Source organism: Engraulis encrasicolus, chromosome 7 (genome assembly GCF_034702125.1).
Source record: "Engraulis encrasicolus isolate BLACKSEA-1 chromosome 7, IST_EnEncr_1.0, whole genome shotgun sequence".
Lineage (NCBI taxonomy): Eukaryota > Metazoa > Chordata > Actinopteri > Clupeiformes > Engraulidae > Engraulis > Engraulis encrasicolus.
Window position 1 is genome coordinate 40,076,853 of NC_085863.1, and position 25,476 is coordinate 40,102,328.

The 25,476-nt window shown below is 42.3% G+C and overlaps 1 protein-coding gene across 2 annotated transcripts; it reads right to left on the reverse strand.

Annotated features, from left to right (window-relative positions):
• Nucleotides 1–538: 538 nt before the first annotated feature.
• spns3 (SPNS lysolipid transporter 3, sphingosine-1-phosphate (putative)) lies at nucleotides 539–25,089 on the reverse strand. Of its 2 annotated transcripts, XM_063203528.1 has the most exons (13): nucleotides 24,932–25,089; nucleotides 20,298–20,536; nucleotides 19,769–19,834; nucleotides 18,616–18,752; nucleotides 17,790–17,941; nucleotides 15,684–15,750; nucleotides 13,936–14,081; nucleotides 11,791–11,943; nucleotides 11,196–11,385; nucleotides 10,163–10,228; nucleotides 9,957–10,055; nucleotides 8,897–9,068; nucleotides 539–1,228 (listed from the first exon to the last, which is right to left on the reverse strand). In XM_063203528.1, the coding sequence occupies exons 2-13, from the start codon at nucleotides 20,518–20,520 to the stop codon at nucleotides 1,170–1,172; spliced, it is 1,530 nt and encodes a 509-aa protein (XP_063059598.1). In that variant the 5' UTR covers nucleotides 20,521–20,536; nucleotides 24,932–25,089; the 3' UTR covers nucleotides 539–1,169. The 2 variants fall into 2 exon arrangements, with proteins under 2 accessions (XP_063059598.1, XP_063059599.1); XM_063203529.1 differs by lacking the exons at nucleotides 20,298–20,536; nucleotides 24,932–25,089 and having other exon boundaries at nucleotides 541–1,228; nucleotides 18,616–18,739.
• Between the last annotated feature and the right edge of the window lie 387 nt (nucleotides 25,090–25,476).

The window sequence follows — 25,476 nt, forward strand, 5'->3', positions numbered from 1 at the left end:
ATTTATTTGCAAACTAGGCGAATGACTAGGGCTCCACCAAAACTGCCCACTGGGCACTCCCAACAGTGGTAAGTGAATGCCAGGAAAAATAATTCAAGATGGCCCCATGTCTATTCATCACCTAGGGCACGCAAATGGTTGAAACTGCCACTGCCTGAGCTCATCAGCTCCTTCCTGAACTCAAAAGAGGAGGTTTCACCTGAATGGATATGTGCTGATGCGATGCTATAAGACCTTTGGTCCACAAGAGGGTTATGGTGTGCAGAGGACGGGAAAAAAGCACATGGGCACTGATGATGATGAGGAATGGTTACTGTATGTGGCTGGTATTACAAGAAGGGATTTAGCGAGGGGTTGGTTTGAGAATGATGCAACACTGCCACCATGTGGTGAAATTGGAAAGCACCACGAACGGGTGTCAGAAATACACAAGACACAGCTGGGTTATCTGTAAGAAGCTTTGCGGTTTTCTTTTGAGATTCAAATTTTTATTGAGTTTCAAAAAGATAAACACCGAAGAAAAACACAACACAAAGCATTGAATTTTAATTAAAAACAGTAAAAAAAACGATTAAAAAAGTACATTTCAAAACATAAAAAATCGCATAGGCACATAATTTAAAAATAGAAAAAAACCCATAATGGGCATATTTTTTTGGTCATGGCTGGAGGCCAAGACGGTGGCTGGAGACGCAGCTTGCTTCAGGTAGGTTCCATCCCCCTGCTGCTCTCATTAACAGAGAGCAGCTGTGGCCGAGGCCTCAAACAGCTTCACTAAGCGGAATGTGGCGTGTTTTTGAAAGGGTAAGATGTTGTGCATGGCCTAGTTCAGGTGGGAGACATATGGAGGAGACCCTAATTAAATACTTAACAATTATTTTTTTTAAAAACCTCGTGACTTGGCACCAGAAACAGGCTACATTGGCCTCCGATTGCCTAGCTACAGTAGATATGTACAACATGAAACAAGATGTTGATATTGTGATGTCTTGACTTTATCTTGACTTTTTAACACCAATCTTATTCTCGAACAACAAACAGTAATAGCAGGAAAATGGGGCTTAGACCGTTAGTACCTTCAGAGCAAAAGAAAAGTGTCACAGTGTCAGTCAGGGAGGGGGGTCAGAAAGGGAGTTTGTTTAACAGTAGGCCATAACTCCCATGCTCCATCATGCTATTACTTCTTGGTTTTCCACCGCCATGGGAAGACTCTGAGTGGAAGCCTCACCTGAAACAGGCATGAGAAACAGAAAGCAGGAAAATGGAGGATTGTGAATATACAAGAAACTATAACACTTTTGTAATTTTAATGAAGGAATGGCTACAAGAAAAAGCTGTTTAGGCATACTGTAAAGGTAGGTCAAGGGGCTTGTTTTGTCATAAAAAAGAGATAATAAATAGATCTCAGCCTGCAGTCTTCAGTCGTTATGTAATGCCTGAAGTTAATGGGTATTTATGATAATCAGTTTACCAACTGTGACAGCTAATAAACATAGATTAAGGAAATAGAGAACTTGTGGCTATTTCTTGCACAGTTGCAATAAAATGCTCCTTTGCTTCAATATGAGAGTGTATGCGTTTATACGTAGGGGGGTGGTCAGTTCGGCAAAGTGTCATTTTGGTGGGTCCTATAAAAAAGAAATGTGAACCAGTAGTTCTGCGACTTAAAGGGATTTTAAGGATTGACTACTGGCTCTTACTCAGTGTTGAGGAAGCCCAGGCTCCAGACCCTAAAAGCCCTACGACGTGTCGGTTTTACCTGCACACTTAAAATGAGTGATTTTTCCAATAAGTTCCCCCACCTTGCTCAAGAGTCATGCTAATTTGGACCATCTGGTTCAGACTTAGCTAAAGACCAGGCCTAATATTTTGGCAGGGATTGTACTACACCAAAGCCAGATTCGTTAAAAGTACTCACACACTGAACATGTGATATGTGGTGATGACTTTGATAGAGTTGTGTTCTTAAAAACAGACAGTATTTATGCTGCTGTTATCTCCATTCACATCAATTTCCCACCCTGTAATCTGTGTACCGGTAACTTAATTATGCACATGAAAGAAGGGAAATACACAGTATGTCTTACAACCAGGGGCAGTTTTACAATAAAGGCAAACTGCCTCAGGCCCCTCCAACTTCCCCAATCAGCAGGGGCCCCAGACCAGCTGCCCACTCCCCACTCCCCCATTTTCCTTGGGCCCCCAAATTGCTATATCCGCCACTGCTTACGATTCCTAAAATCAGGTTCCTTAACACTACTCACTCTGAACATATGAGATGTGGTGATGTCTTAGGTAACACAGTAGTAGTCATGTGTTGGCAGCGTTTGCGTGCAAATCGCTATCGCACCCTGGATCTGTGTACCGGTAACTTAATTATGAGAAAGTGGAGCACATACACACACAACACAAGGAACCCTCCCCAGGCACCGAGGGGGCCAGATCTGCCTCCTCTAGTATGAGCTGGGCCTGCTCTATCTGACAGGAAGACGGCTTGGCCTTGAAAGACGGAATCTCAACACAAAGAGCCTCATTGTCCCCTGGCTGGAGACACGGAGGAAGCATTGGGCTGCCTGCCGCCATAGCTGCTGTCCTGACTCCATCCCTGATGTCTAAGACAGGGAGCATGCACCACACAGCCACACCCACACACATACACAGGCATCTCTGTCTTTGGCTGTCTCTCTCTCTCTTTCTCTCTCTCTCTCAAGAGAGAGAGGGAGAGAGAAAGAGAGAGAGAGAGAGATGCACACACACACACACTCACGCACGCACACACGCACACACACACACACACACACCACACCACACACACACACACACACACTACAGTACATTGTGTGAGGAATGTTGTTCTACAATGAGGCCATGGAATGGATGTGGCAACGAAGACTCATCTCATGTTGGAATGAGGAATGAAGCCAGCTTAACTGCCACCAAATATTATCCATGACATTGTCATCTTCATTTCTTTAAATGTACAATCCTATGATAGTGACTTCTCGATGACCGATCGGTAGTCATGGGTAAGCAGTTAGGGCATCAGACTTGTATCCCACAGGTTCAGCTCCTGACCCACCAGGTTGGTGGGGGGGAGTAATTAACCAGTGCTCTCCCCCATCCTCCTCCATGATCGAGGTACTCTGATCATGGTACCGTCCTGCCGCACTGCTCCTTTTCGGGCACAATTTGGGGCTGCCCCCTTGCACGGAAGAGGCATACATGCAGTTTCGCTGTGTGTAGTGCACACTTGTGTGCTGTGGAGTGCTGTGCCACAATGACAATGTTAAGTAGAACATTAGCCTATAGAAGAGAGGAGAATACGTACTGAAGGCATATTTACATTTAGCTTAAACTAACTTAAACTTGACTTTTTGAAAACATATTTTTGGGCTTCTACAAATTCACTTTCTAGACAGGAAGTGAGAGAGAGACAGGAACATGTGTGGATAGGATTGGGAAATGACCCTGGGCCAGAATCAAACCTGGGTCCCTCGTGGAATGGCCAGTGTTGCCAGATTGGGCTGTTTCCCGCCGCATTGGGCTGCTTAGTATAGCTGTGTGCGAAAATGGCATTTAGCAGAAAATAACCCCCCAATTTTAGCCATAGAAATCAATAGAATTGTGCGGGATTTTCAGCTTCTAGGCGGGTTTTGACATTTTTTTGGGCTGGAAATCATCAGCCTCATCTGGCAACCCTGGTAATGGCACAGCACCCTAGCCCACCGAGCCACAGATTTCATATTGTTGACAAACTCTTAAAGGGACACTGTGTGAGATTTTTAGTTATTTATTTCCAGAATTCATGGTGCCCATTCACTAATGTTACCTTTTTCATGAATACTTACCACCAGCATCAAATTCGAAGTATTCATTATGACTGGAAAAATTGCACTTTTCATACATGAAAAGGGGGATCTTCTCCATGGTCCGCCATTTTGAATATCCAAAAATAGCCATTTTTAGCTGCAAAAATGACTGTACTTGGACCATACTAGAAAATATTTGTTTATTACTTAGTAAACTTTCGTGTAAAGATCAAATTTGGCAATAGGCAGCCCAGTTTCAATGAGCAGCATACAGTAGTTGCAGTACCTTTTTTTTGATCATTTCCTACACAGTGTCCCTTTAACTTTAAAACTATGGTCACACATTCAGTATTGATTCCATGTGTCCATGTGTCAAGTGCCCATGTGTCAAGTGATCATTGCCTGATTTGGCATGTGACTTATAAAACAGAAACAGAATTAGAAACACAGAACTCAAGAGAGGAACAGCCACTCTGTGACCGACCACACACGTGTACCCAGACAGCCCACACATCCGGAACTGCCCATCTTAACTCCTTGACCTTTATTTCTTGTTTGCTTACATACACCATAGTAAAGACAAAACAGAATGGGTGAAATGGTAGTGAATCAGGACAACAACTAACCATTGCGGTTGGTGATAAAAAAAAGTTCAAAGCTCTGGTTACAATCCAGTACTACATACCAAATGACCTGGTTTTGGAATATATGGAACTGGATTGTAATAACTAATGAACCTAGGTTGCCCATGGCTGTTACTATTGTTGACTGAGAGTTGCCTGAGTTGTTCTGTGGCATTTACAGTGTGTTTGATACAAAAACAAACAAAAGTTCAGACACACTGACTGGCACTCTCCTGAGATGACGGTCAACTGAGGTGATAGCAGCTGTGCAGCCCTCCTGCCCCTCTCACTCAAACAAATAGTTTTTCAACCTGATTGCAGGTGATATCAGACAGAGATACTGAGAGCACTACAGTAATCTGATCTGGGATGACCTCAGATGGCAAGAGAGTTCACCAAATGTAAAATAAATGCTTATTAAGCAGTGAAGTGCTATCGAGGGATTGAACGGAGCAAATATGGTTTGAGATGATAGCTCTAATAGCCGGTCAGCCGAGGTCAGTGTCTGAGCTGCCTTCCTGTCTCGCACAACAACAAATACTTGAATGTGATTTGAGGTGATAGAATACTGACATGGTGACAGTACTCACATAAACTCATAAAGAATAACTTGAGCAGCAACACAAATTCTTGGTCTGAGATGGTGTTGTAATGGCTGATTATCTGTACAGCAGCCGAAAGTAGCAAAGTTCCACCCGGCGATTGAAACAGAGAAGATCTAAAAGGCTGATATAATAACTTGTGGTCAGCATCTATGCAGACATCCTGTCCCTGTCACTCAGACACTTTGTCAGCCTGACTGTAGGTTATCTGACAGAGACTCTGAGAACACTACTGTGACTGATCAAAGATGACCTGAGATGGCATGATACGAGTGTTACCGAATGCAAAATAAATGCTTATTAGTGGGGCTACTAAGGGCTTAAACAGAACAGTGATGCTCTGAGGTGGAGATGGGAAGGCTGGTCACTTGTGGCCAGCTTCTGTGCAGCTGTCTTGTCTAACACTGATACAAAGACAGTCACTAAACACACAGCAAATGGTTATTGGAAAGTAGGAAGCTCGACTAGGGCACTGGACTAAAACAGAGGTGGTCTAAAGCCCCTTAAGACACGGCTTTATACATTTGTTCTTACCAGTATGGTAATGACCAAGTCGTGGTGCATTACTAAAGAGCCTGTGTTATGTCATAGTATTGTAGTGCTATGGTAGGTACATTTCAATGACTATTACAGCGTGCCACTGGAGGTACGGCGCGCATTAAGGGGCTAAGATCTGCTGATCCTGCTGAACAATTGGTCACCTGTGATCAGACAGCATCTATGATCAGGGATGACCAGAGATGGCACAAGGGTTACCAAATGCAAAATAAATGCTAATTATTACTAATGGTTTCTTAGGTTGCTAGGCTACTAATGGGTCAAACACAACAAAGACTGAAATGGCCATGTAATAGGTCAGCAACCTTCCTGTTTTCGCTGATGCAAAGAGAGTTACTAAATGTAAAATATGTTGTTATTGGCAAGTGCTGAGTTCCAATGTCTGGTCACCTGTGGTCAGCATCTGTGCAGCCTTTCTGTGCCCTGTGATGTAAAGAGAGTTACTAAATGCAAAATAAGGTGTCATCAAAAAGTTGATTTAACTAATTAGAGATGGGAATAGGCAGGGGCGTAGCCAGCGGCGAGGAACAGGGGGGGAAAACCCGGGCTCATTCTTAGGGCCCAGACCACCTGGGGGGCCCACCGGGGGGCCCTCCCATGGAAAATATTTTTCTCCTTTCATTTTTTTAAAACATTATTTTAAAATGTCAATACATGTTGGTAATTTATGTAATTTGAATGTTCTCTGGAAATACGTCTGTTGAATTGGATATACTAGCCTGCAAATAGGCTATATTCTATATCAGACATTCTATATCACGCATTGGTCAGTGTCTGAGCTGCCTTCATGTCTCGCACAACAACAAATACTTGAATGTGATTTGAGGTGATAGAATACTGACATGGTTACAGTACTCACATAAACTCATGAAAAATAACTTGAAATGACAAGAGCAGCAACACAAATTCTTGGTCTGAGATGGTGTAGTGGCTGATTATCTGTGCAGCAGCCTAAAGTAGCAAAGTTCCACCCGGCGATTGAAACAGAGAAGATCTAAAAGGCTGATATAATAACTTGTGGTCATCTGCATCTATGCAGACTTCCTGCCCCTGTCACTCTTTGTCAGACTGACTGTAGGTTATCTGACAGAGACGCTGAGAACAGTACTGTGACTGATCAAAGATGACCTGAGATGGCATCAGAGTTACCTAATTCAAAATAAATGCTTATATGGGGGGCTACTAAGGGCTTAAACAGAACAGTGATGCTCTGAGGTGGAGATGGGAAGGCTGGTCACTTGTGGCCAGCTTCTGTGCAGCTGTCTTGTCTAACACTGATACAAAGACAGTCACTAAACACACAGCAAATGGTTATTGGAAAGTAGGATGCTCGACTAGGACACTGACACGAAACAGAGATGGTCTAAAGCCCCTTAAGGCGCGGCTTTATACATTTGTTCTTACCAGTATGGTAATGACCAAGTCGTGGTGCATTACTAAAGAGCCTGTGTTATGTCATAGTATTGTAGTGCTATGGTAGGTACATTTCAATGACTATTACAGCGTGCCACTGGAGGTACGGCGCGCATTAAGGGGCTACGATGCTGATCCTGCTGAACAATTGGTCACCTGTGATCAGACAGCATCTATGATCAGGGATGACCAGAGATGGCACAAGGGTTACCAAATGCAAAATAAATGCTAATTATTACTAATGGTTTCTTAGGTTGCTAGGAAAATAATGGGTTAAACAGGACAAAGACGGTCTGAAATGGCCATGTAATAGGTCAGCATTAGAGGTCAGCAGCCTTCCTGTTTTCGCTGATGCAAAGAGAGTTACTAAATGTAAAATATGTTGTTATTGGCAAGTGCTGAGTTCCAATGTCTGGTCACCTGTGGTCAGCATCTGTGCAGCCTTTCTGTCCCCTGTGATGTAAAGAGAGTTACTAAATGCAAAATAAGGTGTCATCAAAAAGTTGATTTAACTAATTAGAGATGGGAATAGGCAGGGACGTAGCCAGCGGCGTGGAACAGGGGGGGAAAACCCGGACTCATTCTTAGGGCCCAGACCACCTGGGGGGGCCCACCGGGGGCCCTCCCATGGAAAATATTTTTCTCCTTTCATTTTTTTAAAACATTATTTTAAAATGTCAATACATGTTGGTAATTTATGTAATTTGAATGTTCTCTGGAAATACGTCTGTTGAATTGGATATACTAGCCTGCAAATAGGCTATATTCTATATCAGACATTCTATATCACGCATTGGTCAGTGTCTGAGCTGCCTTCCTGTCTCGCACAACAACAAATACTTGAATGTGATTTGAGGTGATAGAATACTGACATGGTGACAGTACTCACATAAACTCATAAAGAATAACTTGAGCAGCAACACAAATTCTTGGTCTGAGATGGTGTTGTAATGGCTGATTATCTGTACAGCAGCCGAAAGTAGCAAAGTTCCACCCGGCGATTGAAACAGAGAAGATCTAAAAGGCTGATATAATAACTTGTGGTCAGCATCTATGCAGACATCCTGTCCCTGTCACTCAGACACTTTGTCAGCCTGACTGTAGGTTATCTGACAGAGACTCTGAGAACACTACTGTGACTGATCAAAGATGACCTGAGATGGCATGATACGAGTGTTACCGAATGGTCTGGGCCCTAAGAATGAGTCCGGGTTTTTCCCCCCTGTTCCACGCCGCTGGGAATAGGCCAGCCATGGCTCAAACAGCTAGGGCACTGACTGTTGCGGCTAGAGACCCAGGTTCAGTTCTTGCCCGGGGACATTTCCCGATCCTCATCTGTCTCTTTCTCTTATTGCTTTCCTGTCTAATCTCAAACTCTCCTATCCAATGAAGACAAGACATGCCTGTAAATTGAAAAAAGAAATAGTGGTGCAATGTCTGATCACTTGTGGTCATCATCTTTGTAGCCTTCCTGTCCTTGCTAAGGTAAAGCGAGTTGCCAAATGCAAAAGTGAATGCTTGTTAGGAGGCTACTAAGGGGTTAAATACAACAGTGATTAAGTGAAAGCCCACCTGGGAAACTCCCAATGCCATTGTGATACAGGACTCCACAGCACACAGTGCTCACTTCAAACAACGGAATTGCATTTATGCCTCACCCGTGCAAGGGTCCAGCTCCAAACAGCGCCCCAATGGAGCGGTGCAGCGGGGCGGCACCATGCTCAGGGTACCTCAGTCATGGAGGAGGATGGGGGAGAACACTGGTTAATTTATTTCCCCACCAACCTGGCGGATCGGGAGTCGAACTGGCAACCTTTGGGCAACAAGTCTGACGCCCTAACCGTTTACCCATAACTGGTCAAATGGTCAGAGATAGTGGTGTTATGGTCACCTGTGGTCAGCATCTGTGCGGCCTTCCTGTCCTCGGTGATGTAGACAGCGGTTATGAGGAAGAAGAGGCCCCCGAGGACCCCTACGAAGGGGCAGACCAGCATGCTGTACTCCAGACTGCGGAACCTCCAGGACAGGGAGTCCGGGTTGTACTTGCTCAGAGCGTCAGACATCTGTGCAATGAAAGGCAGACATGCATTACTATCAAAGATACCAAGATAAATCGCTGTACGCATCAATGCAACAAAGTGCAATCAATTCTGGTCTCCAAATTGGGTATGACCTTGTCAATGTTCCCCACTGACTCCATTCATTCAGAACCCTCAAAAGTTTTCTAAAGTGGCATGGCAGCCCATAGATATGGCAGCTAAGAGCCTTATGTCATATTAATTCTAGAAGAAAGTGCTCCGCATCAATCATCTCTGTTGTTATAATTATTACAGTTAATTAAAATGGCTAATAATTGTATTACTTTATGTCTACAATTACACGTTCTGTATAGTGTATCAACAGGACATACTGTATCACATCGTATTCATTATTATCTTTCATTATCATCATTACATAATGACCGCTATTAGTGCTGCTTTAAATACATGTACATCTGTGTGTCTGTTATGGCTGTATTATGGTATCTCTGAACAATCTGTTCTTTATGAGGCTTGCAATGTTGGACAACCTTAACTTGACCTTGAATTTGAACATGAGGTGAACTGAGTTTGGAGTATCGATTTTAAAATATGTTTTCTCAAATTGTCCTTTTATGGAATATACAAATAAAGATTATACCAGCAAGGGATGCAGAGTATTGTTTGTGTTTGTGTGGTGTGTGTATTGGTATGCACTTTTTATAGTTCATGTCCCGAACAAATAGACACAGATATTCACAGCTGTAAGCACTGTTTTGTTTACTGAATACTAGTGGTGGGTGTAAATACACCTACATCCTCAAGACATGCATTATGCATTTTACCCAATTTAAGGACTATTTTGTATTCCTGAAAGGCAAGCTGACAGCTTGAAAAATACAACAGTGGCAATAGCTCCAACGCCAGCCTTACCGCGCCCAGCAGATAAGGGCTTCCTGCATCCCCCAGTAAATGACACACCATTATCTGCAAAGCCTCTGCTGTAGCCCTCCGTGTTGGTACAACAACGTACTGCAAAACAATACAAGATACAGCTCATTTCAGTAGCACTCAAGCACAGGATTTAATGGGGTACATTTGGACAGATTTAGAACAAACGGCCCAGGGAAACTACTTACCAGTAGGATGTCAGCCAAAATGGCCCAGTTTAGAGAGAGAAGAGTCTCACCAACCCCAATGAACACCTAAAATGGGACAAAAACCAAACCACATTATAAAGTTATTTTTATCAGAGGAAGCTCTATCACAAAGAAATCTTACAGTAGTCCGTGCAGGGCTTTGTTACTGTATATGTGTGCTGTAGCTGTGAGAATTCAACATGCTGTTTGTGCTGAATAGAACGATCCAAAATCCTTTTCCTTTTTATATTGCCAACATTTTGTCCTGTAATGTACATGCACCCTTTGAGAGTAGCAATCAGGGCTCTAAATTAACCAAAATGGCTAGTACATGCCAATCTTACTAGCCAAACAAACACACACTTAACGGGTCAAAGTGGCTAGTAAGTTGTTCTTTTCAACTAGCCAAACTAAAATTTCACCAGCGTTTAGCCGGTTGGCTGATGTTAATTTAGAGCCCTGGTAGCAATAGGTTTGTAGTGGCTGCTTATGTAGCGGATGGCAACACAAAGAGTTTGATGACAGTATGTTAGAAAACTTCACTCCCGAGGACTTGACTTGACTTGGGGGTGGGTGTACCTGTGGCTTCCACTTCAAACTGTTCAGTAACTGAGAGGTTCTAAATTTGAGCCCTGAGTGGCAGACTGGCATGAGGAACTGGCATGAGGAACTGGAACTGGCGGTCCAAGTCGGCGCTGTACTGTGACAACTCAGTGGTGCTGTGAGCACACCAAAGTACAATCCTAGCCACTGTATTTCATACTGTTCATATGACTGCAACAAACTTGAACTTGAGGAAACACCCTCCAATGCATTTTGGTGAAACACAACCAGATGGCGTAAGTCAAGTTAGGCCTGTGGAGGGTGACCTCGGTTACACTGACATGAGGACAAAACCGGGTGTCAGTGAGTTGTAGGGGGAGTGTCTGTCCCTGAGCCTTCCACTTCAAACTGTTCAGTAACTGAGAGGTTGTGCGTTCAAGCCTTGAGTTACAGATTGCGTGGGTCCTGGGATGACCTTGGTTACACTTACGTATGTGACAGGGATGCTGGTGGAGGCCAGGATGATGGCGATGAAGAGGCAGGGGGCGGAGGTGAGCATGCCCACAGCACAGATGAGGGGGTCAGCGTTGGGAACCCGGTCTCGAAACCGGCGAGACATCATGGAGCCCAGGAAAACACCCACAATCCCTGTGACCACGGTAACAGCTCCAAATATGAGGCTAAATGCGAGACATGCACATGGGTATTACAGCAGAGGTAGAAGTGTATGTATCATTACTATCAAATTCATTCAAATGTATTCACTAGGCCTACTATTAACAAAAAGGTTTTACATTTTCGTTTGCATGTAAAATTGTAATAAACTTTTCAGAGTGGCACTGAGGGAGTTATAATGCATTACTGAAGATGATTTAGTGCTGCAGTAGTATTAATACCATGGTACAGGTAATACATTTTTTTTAACAAACAGTGAAAATCCGCCAGTAAAGTATTCCACTGGTAGATCGATGCACATAACGAGGCCACCTATGGCTATACTTGTCAGAGGTGTTGCTTGGTTCATCTAGTAGTTAAGTGGTATGTCATACTGATAGCTTTAACATTCCCAGAGTAAATGGCTCTACCTGTCGGAGGTGTTGCATGGTTCCTGCACACACGGAGGTCTGAGGCCCATGGTCACCTGTGCCCGGGCCAGGAAGGTGGGAGTCCAGAAGGCCAGTGCTCCCGTTACAAACGCCATGGCGGTCACACCAAGCGAAGACCACACAAAGCTCCGGCTGTTGGCCAGTATCGAGGAGAGAGAAAAAGACAGTCCAGTCAATCAGGTTTCTTATTTCCATCATCAGTGTTCAACAGGGAATTTTTTTGTTTTTTTATAGTCAGGCAGAGGTGTCAGGTTCAGAATATAAAAACCTTTCCAGAACATTCCTCTGCCACTACAATGCTTTTGCCAAGTATCATGTTTACGTATAAAAAGTAACAGTGCTACTGTGGGTCAAGTAAAAGCTATAACAGGTTCTCTTCAAGGACAGGAAGAAGCCATAAAAAAAGTAGAAAATGTCCAGGTTCTGTCTTGCATTGTTTGTCCATTTATTGCCAAATGCACTGATGTGTTTGGATTCACATCGTATATCATTACATTACATTATTACATTACATTGCATTTGGCAGACGCTTTATAACCAAAGCTTTCAAAAGAGGACATAATCAAGCCAACATCACAAGCAAATACAAAGTGCACAGGAGATATACAGAACAACAAGTGCAGTTGCAGAGAGGGGTTAGTTTTTTCTTTTTTTTTAAAGAGTAAATAATGAGTACACACACACACACAAACACACACACAAAACTAAACTAAACTAGCATTAGTCTAGTAGCTTCTCTCGAAAGAGGAATGTCTTTAGTTGTTTCTTGAAGGCTGCAAGAGATGTGCTTAGTCTTGCTGCCTCTGGGAGACCATTCCACCACTTGGGTACCACAACGGAGAACAATCTTGACTGGGAGTACCTAGAGCGACTGGATGGCAGAGCCAGACGGCTTGTGCTGGATGAGCGCAGTTCTCTTCCAGTAACATAAGAAGGCGTTAGTAGGTCCTTCAGATAAGCTGGGGTCGTTCCTGTGATGGTTTTGTAGGCGAGGTTCAATGCCTTGTGCTTGATCCGGGCGGCGATCGGTAACCAGTGCAACTCAATAAATAGAGGAGAAACATGGGTCCTTTTGGGTTGATTGAATATCAACCGTGCCGCCGCATTCTGGATCATCTGCAGAGGCTTTAGCGCACAAGCAGGTAGACCTGTCATGAGTGAGTTGCAGTAGTCAACGTGGGACAGGACCGTGGCCTGGACCAGTCGTTGTGTAGAATATTGTGTCAGCACAGGTCTGATATTCCGTACGTTGGACATCTGGAGTCGACAGGTCCGGGTGACTGAGTTGATGTAGTTGGAGCATGACAGCTCATCATCAATCATGACGCCAAGGTTTTTGGCGACTTTGTTTGGGGTCACGATGGTGGAGCCTATCTTGAGGTTGATGTTGTGACTGAGCGACTCTTTAGCTGGGATCACCAGGAGTTCTGTCGTATATCATATTTTGCTTTAGGGAAGTCAAGGCCATATACATGTATATACACACAGTATATATATACAGATAAAAGCAAGAGCAATGCACACAATGCAGTTGAGTGCCTCTGCATTTTGGAGTTGACCAATGAGAAAAGCAATCTCTGACTAAGGCAATCCAAATTAAAATGTCTTCATTATTTATGACCTATATAATGACCATTAAAGTCCTACATGGACATATTCAAATCAAAGTCCATGCGTAGTGGCATGTTCTTCAGGGCAGGGAAGAAGGCACTCATGCTGCTACAGGATTTGTCTTAAATAATAAAGACATTTTAATTTGGAGTGCCTTAGTCAGAGAATTTGCCCATTTTCTGACTCTGGATGTACAATACCTCGGAGTAAACCAAACCCAAGAAGCCTACCAACCATTGGATTAAGAGCAAGCCATAATCTACAACTGCCTCTGGATATTTTCTTCTGTTTCATAGCATATTTGTATGTTCATTACAATCAGCTGGTTTATTAAAAAAAAAAAAAGCTTAATCAAACATGTGATCCTGAGCCTGAACCTTTAACACTTTTTGAAACAAGAAAAACCTAATGAGTGTTATCCTTTTATTCTTGATGAAAGAAGATGAAATGAACTCTGTGTATCCTGAAATCAGACACTTATCCTGAACAGGCTGCTATCGGCCCTGCACTCACTTCCTCAGGAGGTACTTGATGTCCTCCAGGTAGCTTGTGTGGCCCAGCTGCACCTCCCCGTGATTGTTGTCTGCGGCACCTCTGGGCGGATTTGGGGTGAAGATGAGTAAAAGCACCAGCCCCAATGCTCCAAAGATGGGATTAATCTGGAAATCAGAGCACATTGACAGGGAAGTTGGAGTTTTAGTTAGGCCAGAGTTGGACATACTGTACTTCTCTGTATGCGGGCTGCATACTGAAAAATTTACACTTGCAAGAGGCCAATGCACCAAGGAGAGCTTCAATGGTTTAAATCTGAAAAAAAACAGCTGGTTTCTCATGTGCTAAGCACAACAGTGTTATAACTCTTAAATAGTTATAACTTTGTACCACTCCGAATTAACTCTGTTTCAAATAACATTTGGTCCCAGTCAAAAATAGTGCTAATTCCTTTGCGGTCAGTGAACAATTTCCAGAGTTAATTCTACTCAATACTGTGTAAATATTAAGAATTGGAATTACAATGTCCACCTGCAGACAGATTTTGACTCCACTGTCAGAGTAATTTATAATAGCAGTAGTGGTAGTCTGAAAATTTTGACCCCCGATTTCTCATTGTGTATGATGTTAGTGTAACTGAGGTGTTTCTGCGCAGCCCTCCACTATGGGCTCGAACCCGCCACCAGTTCGGGCATGGGAGGCACAGCACGATACCACTGAGCTAAAGGACCAGACCGATAGCTCAGTGCTATCGACACTGTATCAATATTTTTTTTCGGTTCATGGTGGACCACATGAAAGAGAGCAGAGGGATGCATTTGGCTCACAGGCCTTAGTTTTAACCATCCCTGAGTTAGGAAATCAAGGAATGCTTTGAAGAGACACGCGCTGTGGCATAAAGGTCAGGACAGGATAACCTGATTAGGTCGTCCTCATTAACCTGCTGTATGCTACGCTGAGGACCAGTGTCAGTGGTAACATCTAAAGCAAGAGCTGAAGAGGAGGAGCTGTGTTGTTTAACACGTGGCTATTGCCATGTAGGAATGCTGTAAACCAGGGATGTCAAACGCAGGCCCAGGGGCCAAATGTAACCCATGGAGTCATTTTATTTGGCCCACGAGACAATTTCAAATCTGTATTATTGGCGGACATACAGTATACTATTAATGTACTGTATAGCGTAACAAGACTTGAACATGAAATTTGATGTGGAACAGGATTATGAGTGGGCCTAGGCCAATGAATCACCTCACAATCATATGCAACACACTATCAGCAGGCACATTTGAACTACCATATACAGTATGATGGGAAACTGTGCATGTGAAATATAACTATGACTATTAAGTGCCTGCATGCACAATTCCATTTATAAAAAAGAAATATGGAATTCGTCCCACGACTTTGTTCCAGATATTGATTTAGCCCCTCAGTCAATTTGAGTTTGACACCCCTGCTGTAAGCTATGGACCAGTGTCAGTGGCAAAATCAAAAACAAGGGCATGAGAAGGAGGAGCTGTTTAACACAGGGGATGTTTCCATGCAGAAAATGATATATGTGAGAACGTGTTAATGGAAGAGACTTTGCACATCAGATTAAAATGGAGATCACAGTTTTTTTGCTGAATTGAACTTGCGATGTGGATGTTTGTGATGAAATTGGGCCAGTCTGGAAAACATAACAGAGTAAGATACATTTGTCTATGGAAACATCTAAACCATTAAGACTTACAAGCAGAAGAAGACATCCACTTACAATGCAGACTTACCCTGAGAGCCCAGCGCCAATCTCCAGTGGCACTGGCAATTGCGGATCCTACAATGTATCCAAGACCACTGACAACACAAAGTGAACACAATGGTTACATTTCAATGTGGGGCAATGTGTTCCATTTATTTGTCTGTTTATTGCAAACAGACACAAGGTTGACTGTGAGTACAACCAGGTCACAGTAACCAAGACAATCAACAGTTATGAAGTATGAGAAGACCACTTTCAAAATCAATACATTATTACAACATTTAAGGAAAGTATTATTTTCCGTTGTCATGTCGATATGAGCTACCCATCAAGCTGAGCTACTGTGCCTTAGTTGAATCAACCAATGTCTTCTTAACCAATGATACAGTGCCCTCCATTATTATTGGCACCCCTGGTTGAGATGTGTTTTTTAGCTTCCAATTATTTTATTTTTTTTCTAAATAATATGGGACCTTAATGGAAAAAAAGAGAAAAATCCAACCTTCAGTACAAGTGCATTTATTCAGTGGGGAAAAAATCCCACATAAAGAAATAATTATTTGACATCAAATAATGTGTGTCACAATTATTAGCACCCCTGTTGTTAATATTTTGTACAACCCCCTTTTGCCAACAAAACAGCACCTAATCTTCTCCTATAATGTTTCACAAGATGGGAAAAGACAGAAAGAGGGATCTTCAGCCATTCCTCTTTGCAGAATCTCTCTAAATCATCCAGAGACCTGGGTCCTCTCCTCTGTACTCTCCTCTTCAGCTCGCCCCACAGGTTCTCAATGGGGTTGAGGTCTGGGGACTGAGATGGCCATGGGAGGAGCTTGATTTTGTGTCTGGAGAACCATTTCTGTGTAGATTTGGCCATATGTTTAGGGTCATTGTCTTGCTGAAAGACCCAGTGACGGCCCATCTTCAGCTTTCGGGCAGAGGGCAACAGATTTTGATTTAAAATATCCTGGTATTTCAAAGCATTCATGATGCCATGCACCCTAACATGCTTCCCAGGGCCTTTGGAAGCGAAACAGCCCCACAGCATCACTGACCCACCCCCATACTTCACAGTGGGTATGAGGTGCTTTTCAGCATGCGCATCTTTCGTGGCACGCCAGACCCACTTAGAGTGTTTGTTGCCAAAAAGCTCAATCTTGGTCTCATCTGACCAAAGCACACGGTCCCAGTTGAAGCCCCAATACCGCTTGGCGAACTCCAGACGTTTGCGTTTATGATTGTGGGTGAGGAAAGGTTTTCTCCGTGCATGCCTCCCAAACAGCTTGTTGGCGTGTAGACAGCGCCTGATGGTTGATTTGGAGACTTTGTGACCCCAGGATGCTACCATTTGTTGTAATTCTGTAACAGTGAGCCTTGGAGATCTTTTGATTTCTCTTACCATCCTCCTCACTGTGCGTGGTGGCAAAATAAACTTGGGTCCTCGTCCAGGCTTGTTTACCACTGTTCCAGTTGTTTTGAACTTCTTAATTATTCCTCTCACAGTGGATATGGGCAGCTGCAGTTGAGTGGCAATCTTCTTGTAGCCTCTGCCTGACCTGTGAAGGTCGGCGCACATCTGCCTCACTTGTATGCTGTGTTCCTTTGTCTTTCCCATGTTTAAGAGTGGATAAGAGAAATGGCCTCGGTGTCACATCATATTTATACCCCAGGGAAACAGGAAGTGATGAATTACTAATTAAATGTTCCTACATACTCTGGTAAACTTTGTAAACTACTGTAGAAATGACAGAAATGCTTCAATTATATTTATTTCCTGGGAATTGTTAAGGGTGCCAATAATTGTGGAACAGGTGATTTAATGAAAAATAATTATTTTTTAGTCAGGGATTTTTTTTATTTTCCTACAATTCATTTGAGTTGAAGGCTACATTTTCCTAACATTTTCAGTGTGACAGTATTCTTCTGCAATAAACACTGAATTTATTAAGGCTTTTAACACATCTCAACCAGGGGTGCCAATAATTATGGAGGGCACTGTACTAGTCGTTGGATAACCAATGTACCTTGTTTGGATTACCAATGTATTTGTTGATAGTTACCAATTTCTTAGCATAACCAACTAGAAAAGCGCTCAGAGAGTGCACCAGGTAAGGCAGTGAAGCGTGCAGACCTTCCGACAGGAATGAAGATGTAGAAGAAGGAGATCATGAGGGTCCTTTTGGAGCCTGTGAAGAGGTCCCCGATGATGGTGGGGGCGATGGTGCAGTAACTGGCCTCCCCAGTACCAACAAACGCCCTCATCAGCACCAGCACCCAGAAATACTGGCCAAGACACAAACACATCCATTAGGCCTACACTAGACATGACAATATACATTTCACATTCAGGAGTCTATCTCAGTGAGAAACAGAGAATAGGGCTTGTTCGGAAGTGGGCCATAGTGGAGTAGCTGGCCTCTTCCGTACCAACAAAATGCTCTCATCACCACCAGCACCCAGAAATACTAGCCAAGAGACGCAAACACACAGCAAGATCACAGATGATACATTTCATGTTCAGGAACCTATTTCAGTGAAGAACATTGACTAGGGCCATGGTGGAGTGGCTAGCCTCTCCCAAATGCTCTCATCACCACTGCCCTGTGCATAAACACACAGCAATACTTCAGATGATACATTTCACATTGAGGAACAGACATAGGAGCAACATAGGAAGTAACACACAGGTATTCTTAGAATATGCAACTGTGACCATGCCTTTAGCTGGTTTTGACACACTGACTGCTGGGAATCGCACGTATGGTGTACATTGTGGTGCAACAAGAGATGTAATGCAAGTTATGTGGTAAAGGAGAAAAAAATGTTAGGTCCATCTTACATGTTATTTCATAGCCTACTTTGTAACACTGTACCTAATTTATGTATCAAGAACTTCTAATAAAGTATAACCGTTTTTTTCACGTCATAAGAACGCTCAAGTTTTTGTGGTAGCCTACCGACTCTGTGATGAAAGAGCTGCCAAGTGTGGTGACTATCCACACCGCCAGGCCAGCCACCATGATGAATTTCCTGTTGTAGCGGTCGCCAAGGTAACCAAAGACAGGAGCCAGCAGCATGAAACTGCAAATAAAAACTGTAAACACGTTAATATTTCATACCCAAATTTTAAAGAACATGAATAACAAAATCATCTTACATATGGATGAAAACATTTTATGGAAATAATTTTCATTTTCATTATTCATGAGATCTTTTTATTATTCCTAATATCATGGATATTTTTCTGTGAATTGCTTTTGGAGACCTTGAACACTTCCTTTTAAATAAATATGTTGGGATGCACTACAGCAGTAATGCAAAATAACCTTTTCTGATATAGAACCCTCTGCTTCTACATACATGTAGATTGTCAAACTGAGAGTCTCTAAGGTCAGCCCAAAAGGCTGAGGCCGTTTGCTTTTTCAAATAATGATACAGTACACACTGTGCAAAACAGTAGGCTACAATGGAGCATACATTAGCTCTGCCTAAAGAAACGTGTGACAAATGGCTAGAATTACTTCTGCTAGAATCACACTCACACACAACTGTGGGGTTTGTGTGTTCCTTTCTAGGCCTCTACTAGGCCCATACCGTGAAGTAAATACTGCAGAGTACAGAAATTGTTCCAGTGAAAAACCGTTGTAGGTCAACGTTGGATTCTGCACTCTTCTTTCAAAAGTATAACTCAAAGCATGTGTTTCCTCACTGAAGTTATCTGACACATACTGTATTTTCACGCTAGACATGAGGCAACAATATGATGGACCAACACTTCAACATCCACAGATCAGATAACAATTGAACAACAACAACTCCTGAGTCTGTAACGCTCACATGACTACTGATGCAGTTTCATTTTTTTAGGTTCACTACAGTACAAATGGCAGTCTATTAAGGATTAGAAACATCACAATTAATTTCCCCTGAATTGAGTACACTGCTAGTAAACCCCCTGAATGTAGCAAACCAAGACATATAATTAGTGCATCACGGAAATGGGTGATAGACATCTGAGGTTGCAGAACAGAGGTTCCTGTTCAGCAGACGATGCTCAAACCCTTCAGAAAAGGCCTCAATGTGCGCAGCATAATTGAAGTGGTTAATTACCTGTTTGCAGTAGACCAGCCGTGCTGTCATTGATCTGGAAGTATTTCTGGATATTTAGAAGCACACCTAAAAAAGAGAAAAAAAGAGAGAATATTGAGAGAATCAATTATAAGATGAGACAAGTTCAAAACTTTATTGCCACAAAAACTTGAGTTTTCATTTGGCTCCAGTCCAGTCATTCACATAGACATAATAAGACAAGACAATACATGTTGGGTGGTTGCTTGGCTAACAGTGTTGAAAGTCCAATATTTCCAAACCCTTCAGTTATAATACAGTACTTTCCTAAACAAAGACAATTATGATTGATGGGCAGTCGTGACCCAATGGTCATGGGGGTGGTCTTAAAATCAGAGGGTCACAGGTTTGAATCCCCCCATATCTCTCCTTACCTCTCCATCCATGGCTGAAGTGCCTTTCAGAGCAAGTTATAATAAAATAAGTAATAATATAATAATATAACATATTGTAATTTATTGCTGGATTAGATTGGATAAAACTATATTAGATTACAACCTGATGTTCTGACCTGCGATTGTGTAGCGGTCCATATAGTTGAGGAGATTGACGTAGCACAGCACGGCCACTGCTATGTAGGAGCGCATTGGTGAGATGACCTTTGTCTCTGTTGAGTTGTCCACTTGTCCTCCGTTGGCGATGGTTCCATAATGGGGAGTCTCCTTTGAGCCGCGGCGGAGGTGGGTCTTCTCATCACCAACGCTGGTCCCCGCTGGAGGGAGAGTCGTCTCCATGGCTGCCCACTATACTCTGTAGCAGCAGAAAGGTGAGGTGAATGTCACAATGATAATAATAATAATATTTATTGCTTAAAGTGCAGTATCACCATACAACATGGTCTCACAACACTGAAAAAACTAAAAATATAATAACATAAAATAAAATAATAAAACAATTCTAAAAGATAATAAAAGAAAATGATGAGGAAAATAGAAATGATGGAGAAATAATCAAAAAGTAGGCTATGGTCATTTAAATGAGCTTAATAGTAAAAAAAAACCACAGGGGAAAAAGCAAAGGGCAAAAAAAGAGATACACATAGGAACCTAAGACAAACTTATTAACAATAGACCAATGCATTTCAGAACCTACCATAATGGGATGAAAACAAAAATGTTTTTAGTCTGGATTTAAAGATCCCAATAGAGCCTGCCTGCCTAATATTAAGGGGACGCTTGTTCCATAATGTGGGTGTGTGGAAGGCAGCTGTGGCCAGCTGACTTCTTCCGCACCTCAGGGATAGACAGGAGTCCAGCATGCATGGACCGCAGGGACCGGGCTGAAATGTAGGGTGTGAGCAGCTCAGACAAATAAGTGGGTGATAGGCCATGTAGGGCTTTGTACGTGAGCAGCAGGATCTTAAAGTCTGCTCTGACGTGAACAGGCAACCAATGGAGGGAGGCTAGGATTGGTGAAATATGTTCAAATTTCCTGGTCCTTGTTAATACCCTTGCTGCAGCATATTGCACTAGCTGAAGCTTAGTTGTAGTGCTAGATGGAAGTCCAGAAAATAATGCATTACAGTAGTCCAATCTATCTAATACATGAATTAGTGTTTCAGCATCACACAGGGACAACATGGGTCTAATAATAGGCCTCCAATCATAGGTGGCGCTGTGGCACCGCATGCTAAGTGCCCACCTTTGGGCTTGCATGCCCTTGGGGACCCAGGTTCGAGTCTAGGTCATGTCCAAACCCTGACCCATCTCCTTCTCCCGCTCTCTTCCTGTCATACTTTCGACTGCCCTTTCATCAATAAAGACACAAATATCAATATGACTCTGATTTTCAAGATTCAAGATTCAAGATTCAAGAGTTCATTGTCTTTGTCAAAAAGGTAATGAGGCATTTGAATACTGAATGTTAGCTTATTCACCATGTAAGCAATATGTGCTGTATGCTTTTTGGCATTTTTTCTGCCCTATGTGCCAAATGGCGTGATGGGGTTAAGTAAGTAAGCCTTTTGGCATCCGCCAACGAAGCATTTTAGGCAACTTGTACTTTTGGAAAGTAAATAATGTACTTTTCCAGACCTAACCCCGATAACAATAATGAACGTGACTTGCCAATAACTGTAAGTGGGACTTGCTGCGACAAACCCACTTAATGAATGAATGAATGAATGAATGAATGAATGAATGAATGACAACTGAAGATGAGCACAAAATATTTCTGATAAAGAATTACAAAATAGTTCATGTTCAAGAAGAGCTGTCATGTAATAACAAGAGAATTGATTATTCCCACCAGCCTTGTGATCTGCAGACGTGATGAGTAACATGCTCACAACATCACACGGCGCTGGGGCCAATTCTGTTAATTATCTATCTCCTTCCCCTTGGTAACATCTTAAGACATTATGAAGTCCAGTTTCACTCTGATGCTGATTTATTTGTCCAATGGGCCCAATACCAATCTCCCAGCAAATGCTCCTACTGCCTGTCTTCATGACATACATGTATGGATGGAACTACCATTGGAAAGCAATAGGACAGAGCTTTTACTTATTGGGACACAAACAACACTTCTGAAAAGCAGCATAAGCTCAATCACTCTAGGTGAAGATATACAAGTCGCAAATCAAAAGTCTTGGCCAAATACTAGACAGCACCCTCTCATTATCCACTCACATCAGTTCTTCTCTTTGTCAAGCTGTATTTTTGCAGCTGAGGAATATCTTCAGACTGTACTGCACCCTGCACCCTTCACTGAAATACTTGTGAACAGTTTAGTAACCTCTCTTGACCACTGAAATGTGTTTCTATCAGGCATCCTATTCCAATCAAGCTCACTCACCAGCTTCAACTCCTCCAAAAAGAACTTGTGCAGCAAAAATTATCACCCAAAATCCTCCCAGCATATTACACTTGTACTGCGTCAATTCCAATGGCTTTAAATAACTCAAAGGACTGACACAATCTTGTCCCTGGATACATTACAAAGTTAGAGTTACACACCCTCACGCTCTGTTTGCTCATCCAGTGCAGCACTATTGCTCCAACCAAAGATCTCGCTGACCACAATGGGGACCACATCGTTTTTCTATGTTGCTCCTAACTTATGGAACACCCTGCCACCTAAGGAACGATCACAGGACTCTGTTTCACGATTTAAAAGTACGCTGAAGACCTATTCAAAATAGCATAATTCATTTATCTCCCTCTCTATATCTTCTGATTTTATTTGATCTAATTATTCTATTTCCAGTTTTAGTTTTTTGTTTCTGAGGTGACCTTGGATGCTTTGAATGGTGCCATGTATCAAATGTATTATGGAGTAATGGAAAAGTGGCAAAGTGCTCAGATTCTGGTGTCACAATAGCTGTGATAGCACACAATAGCACAAAAGTTGAATCTTGGCCTAAACTTGAAGAGCAATTTTAGCAATGTTGTGATATATGACACGATGTGTGTCAAAGGGACTTTTATGAAATCAAAGTCAAAAACGCCTAAAAGGAAACTATCACCAAACCGGTCTTGTATGTTTCTTCTGGCTTGTCTCTGGTGATTCACACTACATTGAAGAAGAAAGAAAATATCGCACACCAAAGTAGTTTTGCTGATGTGCTGGCCACTTATGAGTTCAAACATCAAAGAAACTATAGAAGATGCTGCAAACTCTGATCAATGTTTTTCTTGAAGTATCGTCATTTCAAAAATCTCTGATGTTCACACTACATTGAAGCCTTTAGAATATAAATATTTCTAAAGAAACGTGTTGCCAGTTACATTACTGCTGTATAACATTTCAACTCAATGCAAATTCTCTTTCTTTTTTTAAATGTTTTATATGACATTTGTCTATATGGAAAAGGCCTACATGTACAGTAGGCATTTATCCCAAAGTATATGAATCGCTATGAACCTGAGGACAATCCCAAGCTCATGATAAATAGATCTATTAAATGGCATGCTCATCGAAACAATAGGTCCATTGAAATAAATTAATATGGTACCGGTAATTCTATTATGGTAGGGTTTCGGGCGAGTTAAAATCTATTGTTTTCACATTTCTCTGAGAGAGAGAGAGAGAGAGAGAGAGAGAGAGAGAGAGAGAGAGAGAGAGAGAGAGAGAGAGAGAGAGAGAGGAATGCAGAATGAAGCATACTAATATCTGTGTGCTCTGAGACCAGCTTTGTGGACACAATTGTCCCAGTAAGAAAGAAAACAATATGCCTCCTGGTTAAAAAAAACCCCCACACCCTTCTGTTACTAATATAGCTCCTGTGAGACTACTCTTGGGCAATTGTTATCTCTTACCATAATGTTCTGCATCACTTGAAGAGGTAAACAAAGTCTAAAGGTACAGTACACATGAGACTCAACACCTGGTTATTGATTCAATTACCTTCCGTGCTCTCGGCAGCTTTAAGGAGTTTTGTTACTCACCAATGGAGGACACGCAACTATTTTTACAGAGAAGCTTCAAATGAACTAATCTAATTTGGGGAGGTGCACCACTTCAAAAACACACCGCTGAAGCGGTGCCATCCAAACATTTCTGTCTTTCTTTTTTTCTTAATTCAATCAAGTACAACAAAGAATCCGGAACTGCTCAGTGCCTCAAGCCACATCATGCAAAATCTGATATCATAAAACAGATAATGTTCTGAGAGGCCACATTAAAAACTACAATAACCACATCACATGGAGCCTATTCAATGGGACTGTTTTCAGTATAAACAAGCTGCATAATGATAATACATGATTTTAAAAACGACAGCTTGGCCTAATGTCACAGTGCTCAGGTGTTGTAACTGGTCATATCATGCTCCTAAACACTTGTGATATGGTGACATTGATGAAAAAACCTGCCTGTTTCATTATCTGATACCATGAAGTTCTTCTCTGACTTAAGCAATGTGCTGTGGAAGGATGTGGACGCAGCACTCTGCCTTCTCCATAACAATTGAACCCATTATGGACACCACGGATCTTGCACAATGTGGAACAATTGTCTCAATTCAGACCTCCATATAGCTGTGTCCTTGAATAATCAATAGCCATATGACTAGAATAGTTCTCTAAGTGGGGGAAAGGACTCATGCCTTCATGAAATTCAGAGTTTAAGTCAGAAGTAACTATATTTACAGTCAAACTCGCATCGACATGCTGGTTACGATGAGATAAGAGAAATGATACATACGGTGAAAAGATGCTCTAGGAATCTTGATCTGTTCATTCCATGCTATTCTTTTGTGAGTTCTGTTCTGTCATCCTTCCCTCATCAATTGTCGTTCTTCAGCAGGTCTGTTGGTCCTTAAACTTTAAGCTTCAACTTGCTATGCCACCGGTTTGGGACAGGAAAAGCAGAAGAAGCAAGAATCTTGGTGAGTTACAGCTGAAGTTATCAAGTTAAGACCCAGCCCCCTTCTCACAGCAAGTCACACGCTTGAAAACAGTTCTACTCTGTGACGTATTGTTGACCACAGGCCAGTAGCATTTTTTTTTCCTTTTCCGGCTTCATGCTTTCTGCAATGCAATGCTCACAGCTGATACCTTCATACTCCCACTCTGATATAGCCTCTGTCTCTCGCTTTGTCTGTCTCTGTCTCTGTCTCTGTCTCTCTCTCTCTCTCTCTCTCTCTCTCCTCAACATCTCTTTTTCTTCCCCACTCTCTCTCAGAGGAAGTGTCACCTTACACAACTTCTGTGTGCAACCCAGTTGGTTATTGTGTATGTTTGGAATAC

What these genes read in the sequence shown, in the direction of transcription:
- spns3 (XM_063203528.1), bottom strand. Translation starts at nt 20,520, where the DNA reads ATGGAGACGACTCTCCCTCCAGCGGGGACCAGCGTTGGTGATGAGAAG. An exon ending in GCTCTTTCATCACAGAGTCG is followed by an intron (nt 17,942 to 18,615) that starts GTAGGCTACCAC and finishes TGTCTTGGCCAG; the next exon opens with TATTTCTGGGTGCTGGTGCT. An exon ending in CCAGCATCCCTGTCACATAC is followed by an intron (nt 10,229 to 11,195) that starts GTAAGTGTAACC and finishes GTCCCATTTTAG; the next exon opens with GTGTTCATTGGGGTTGGTGA.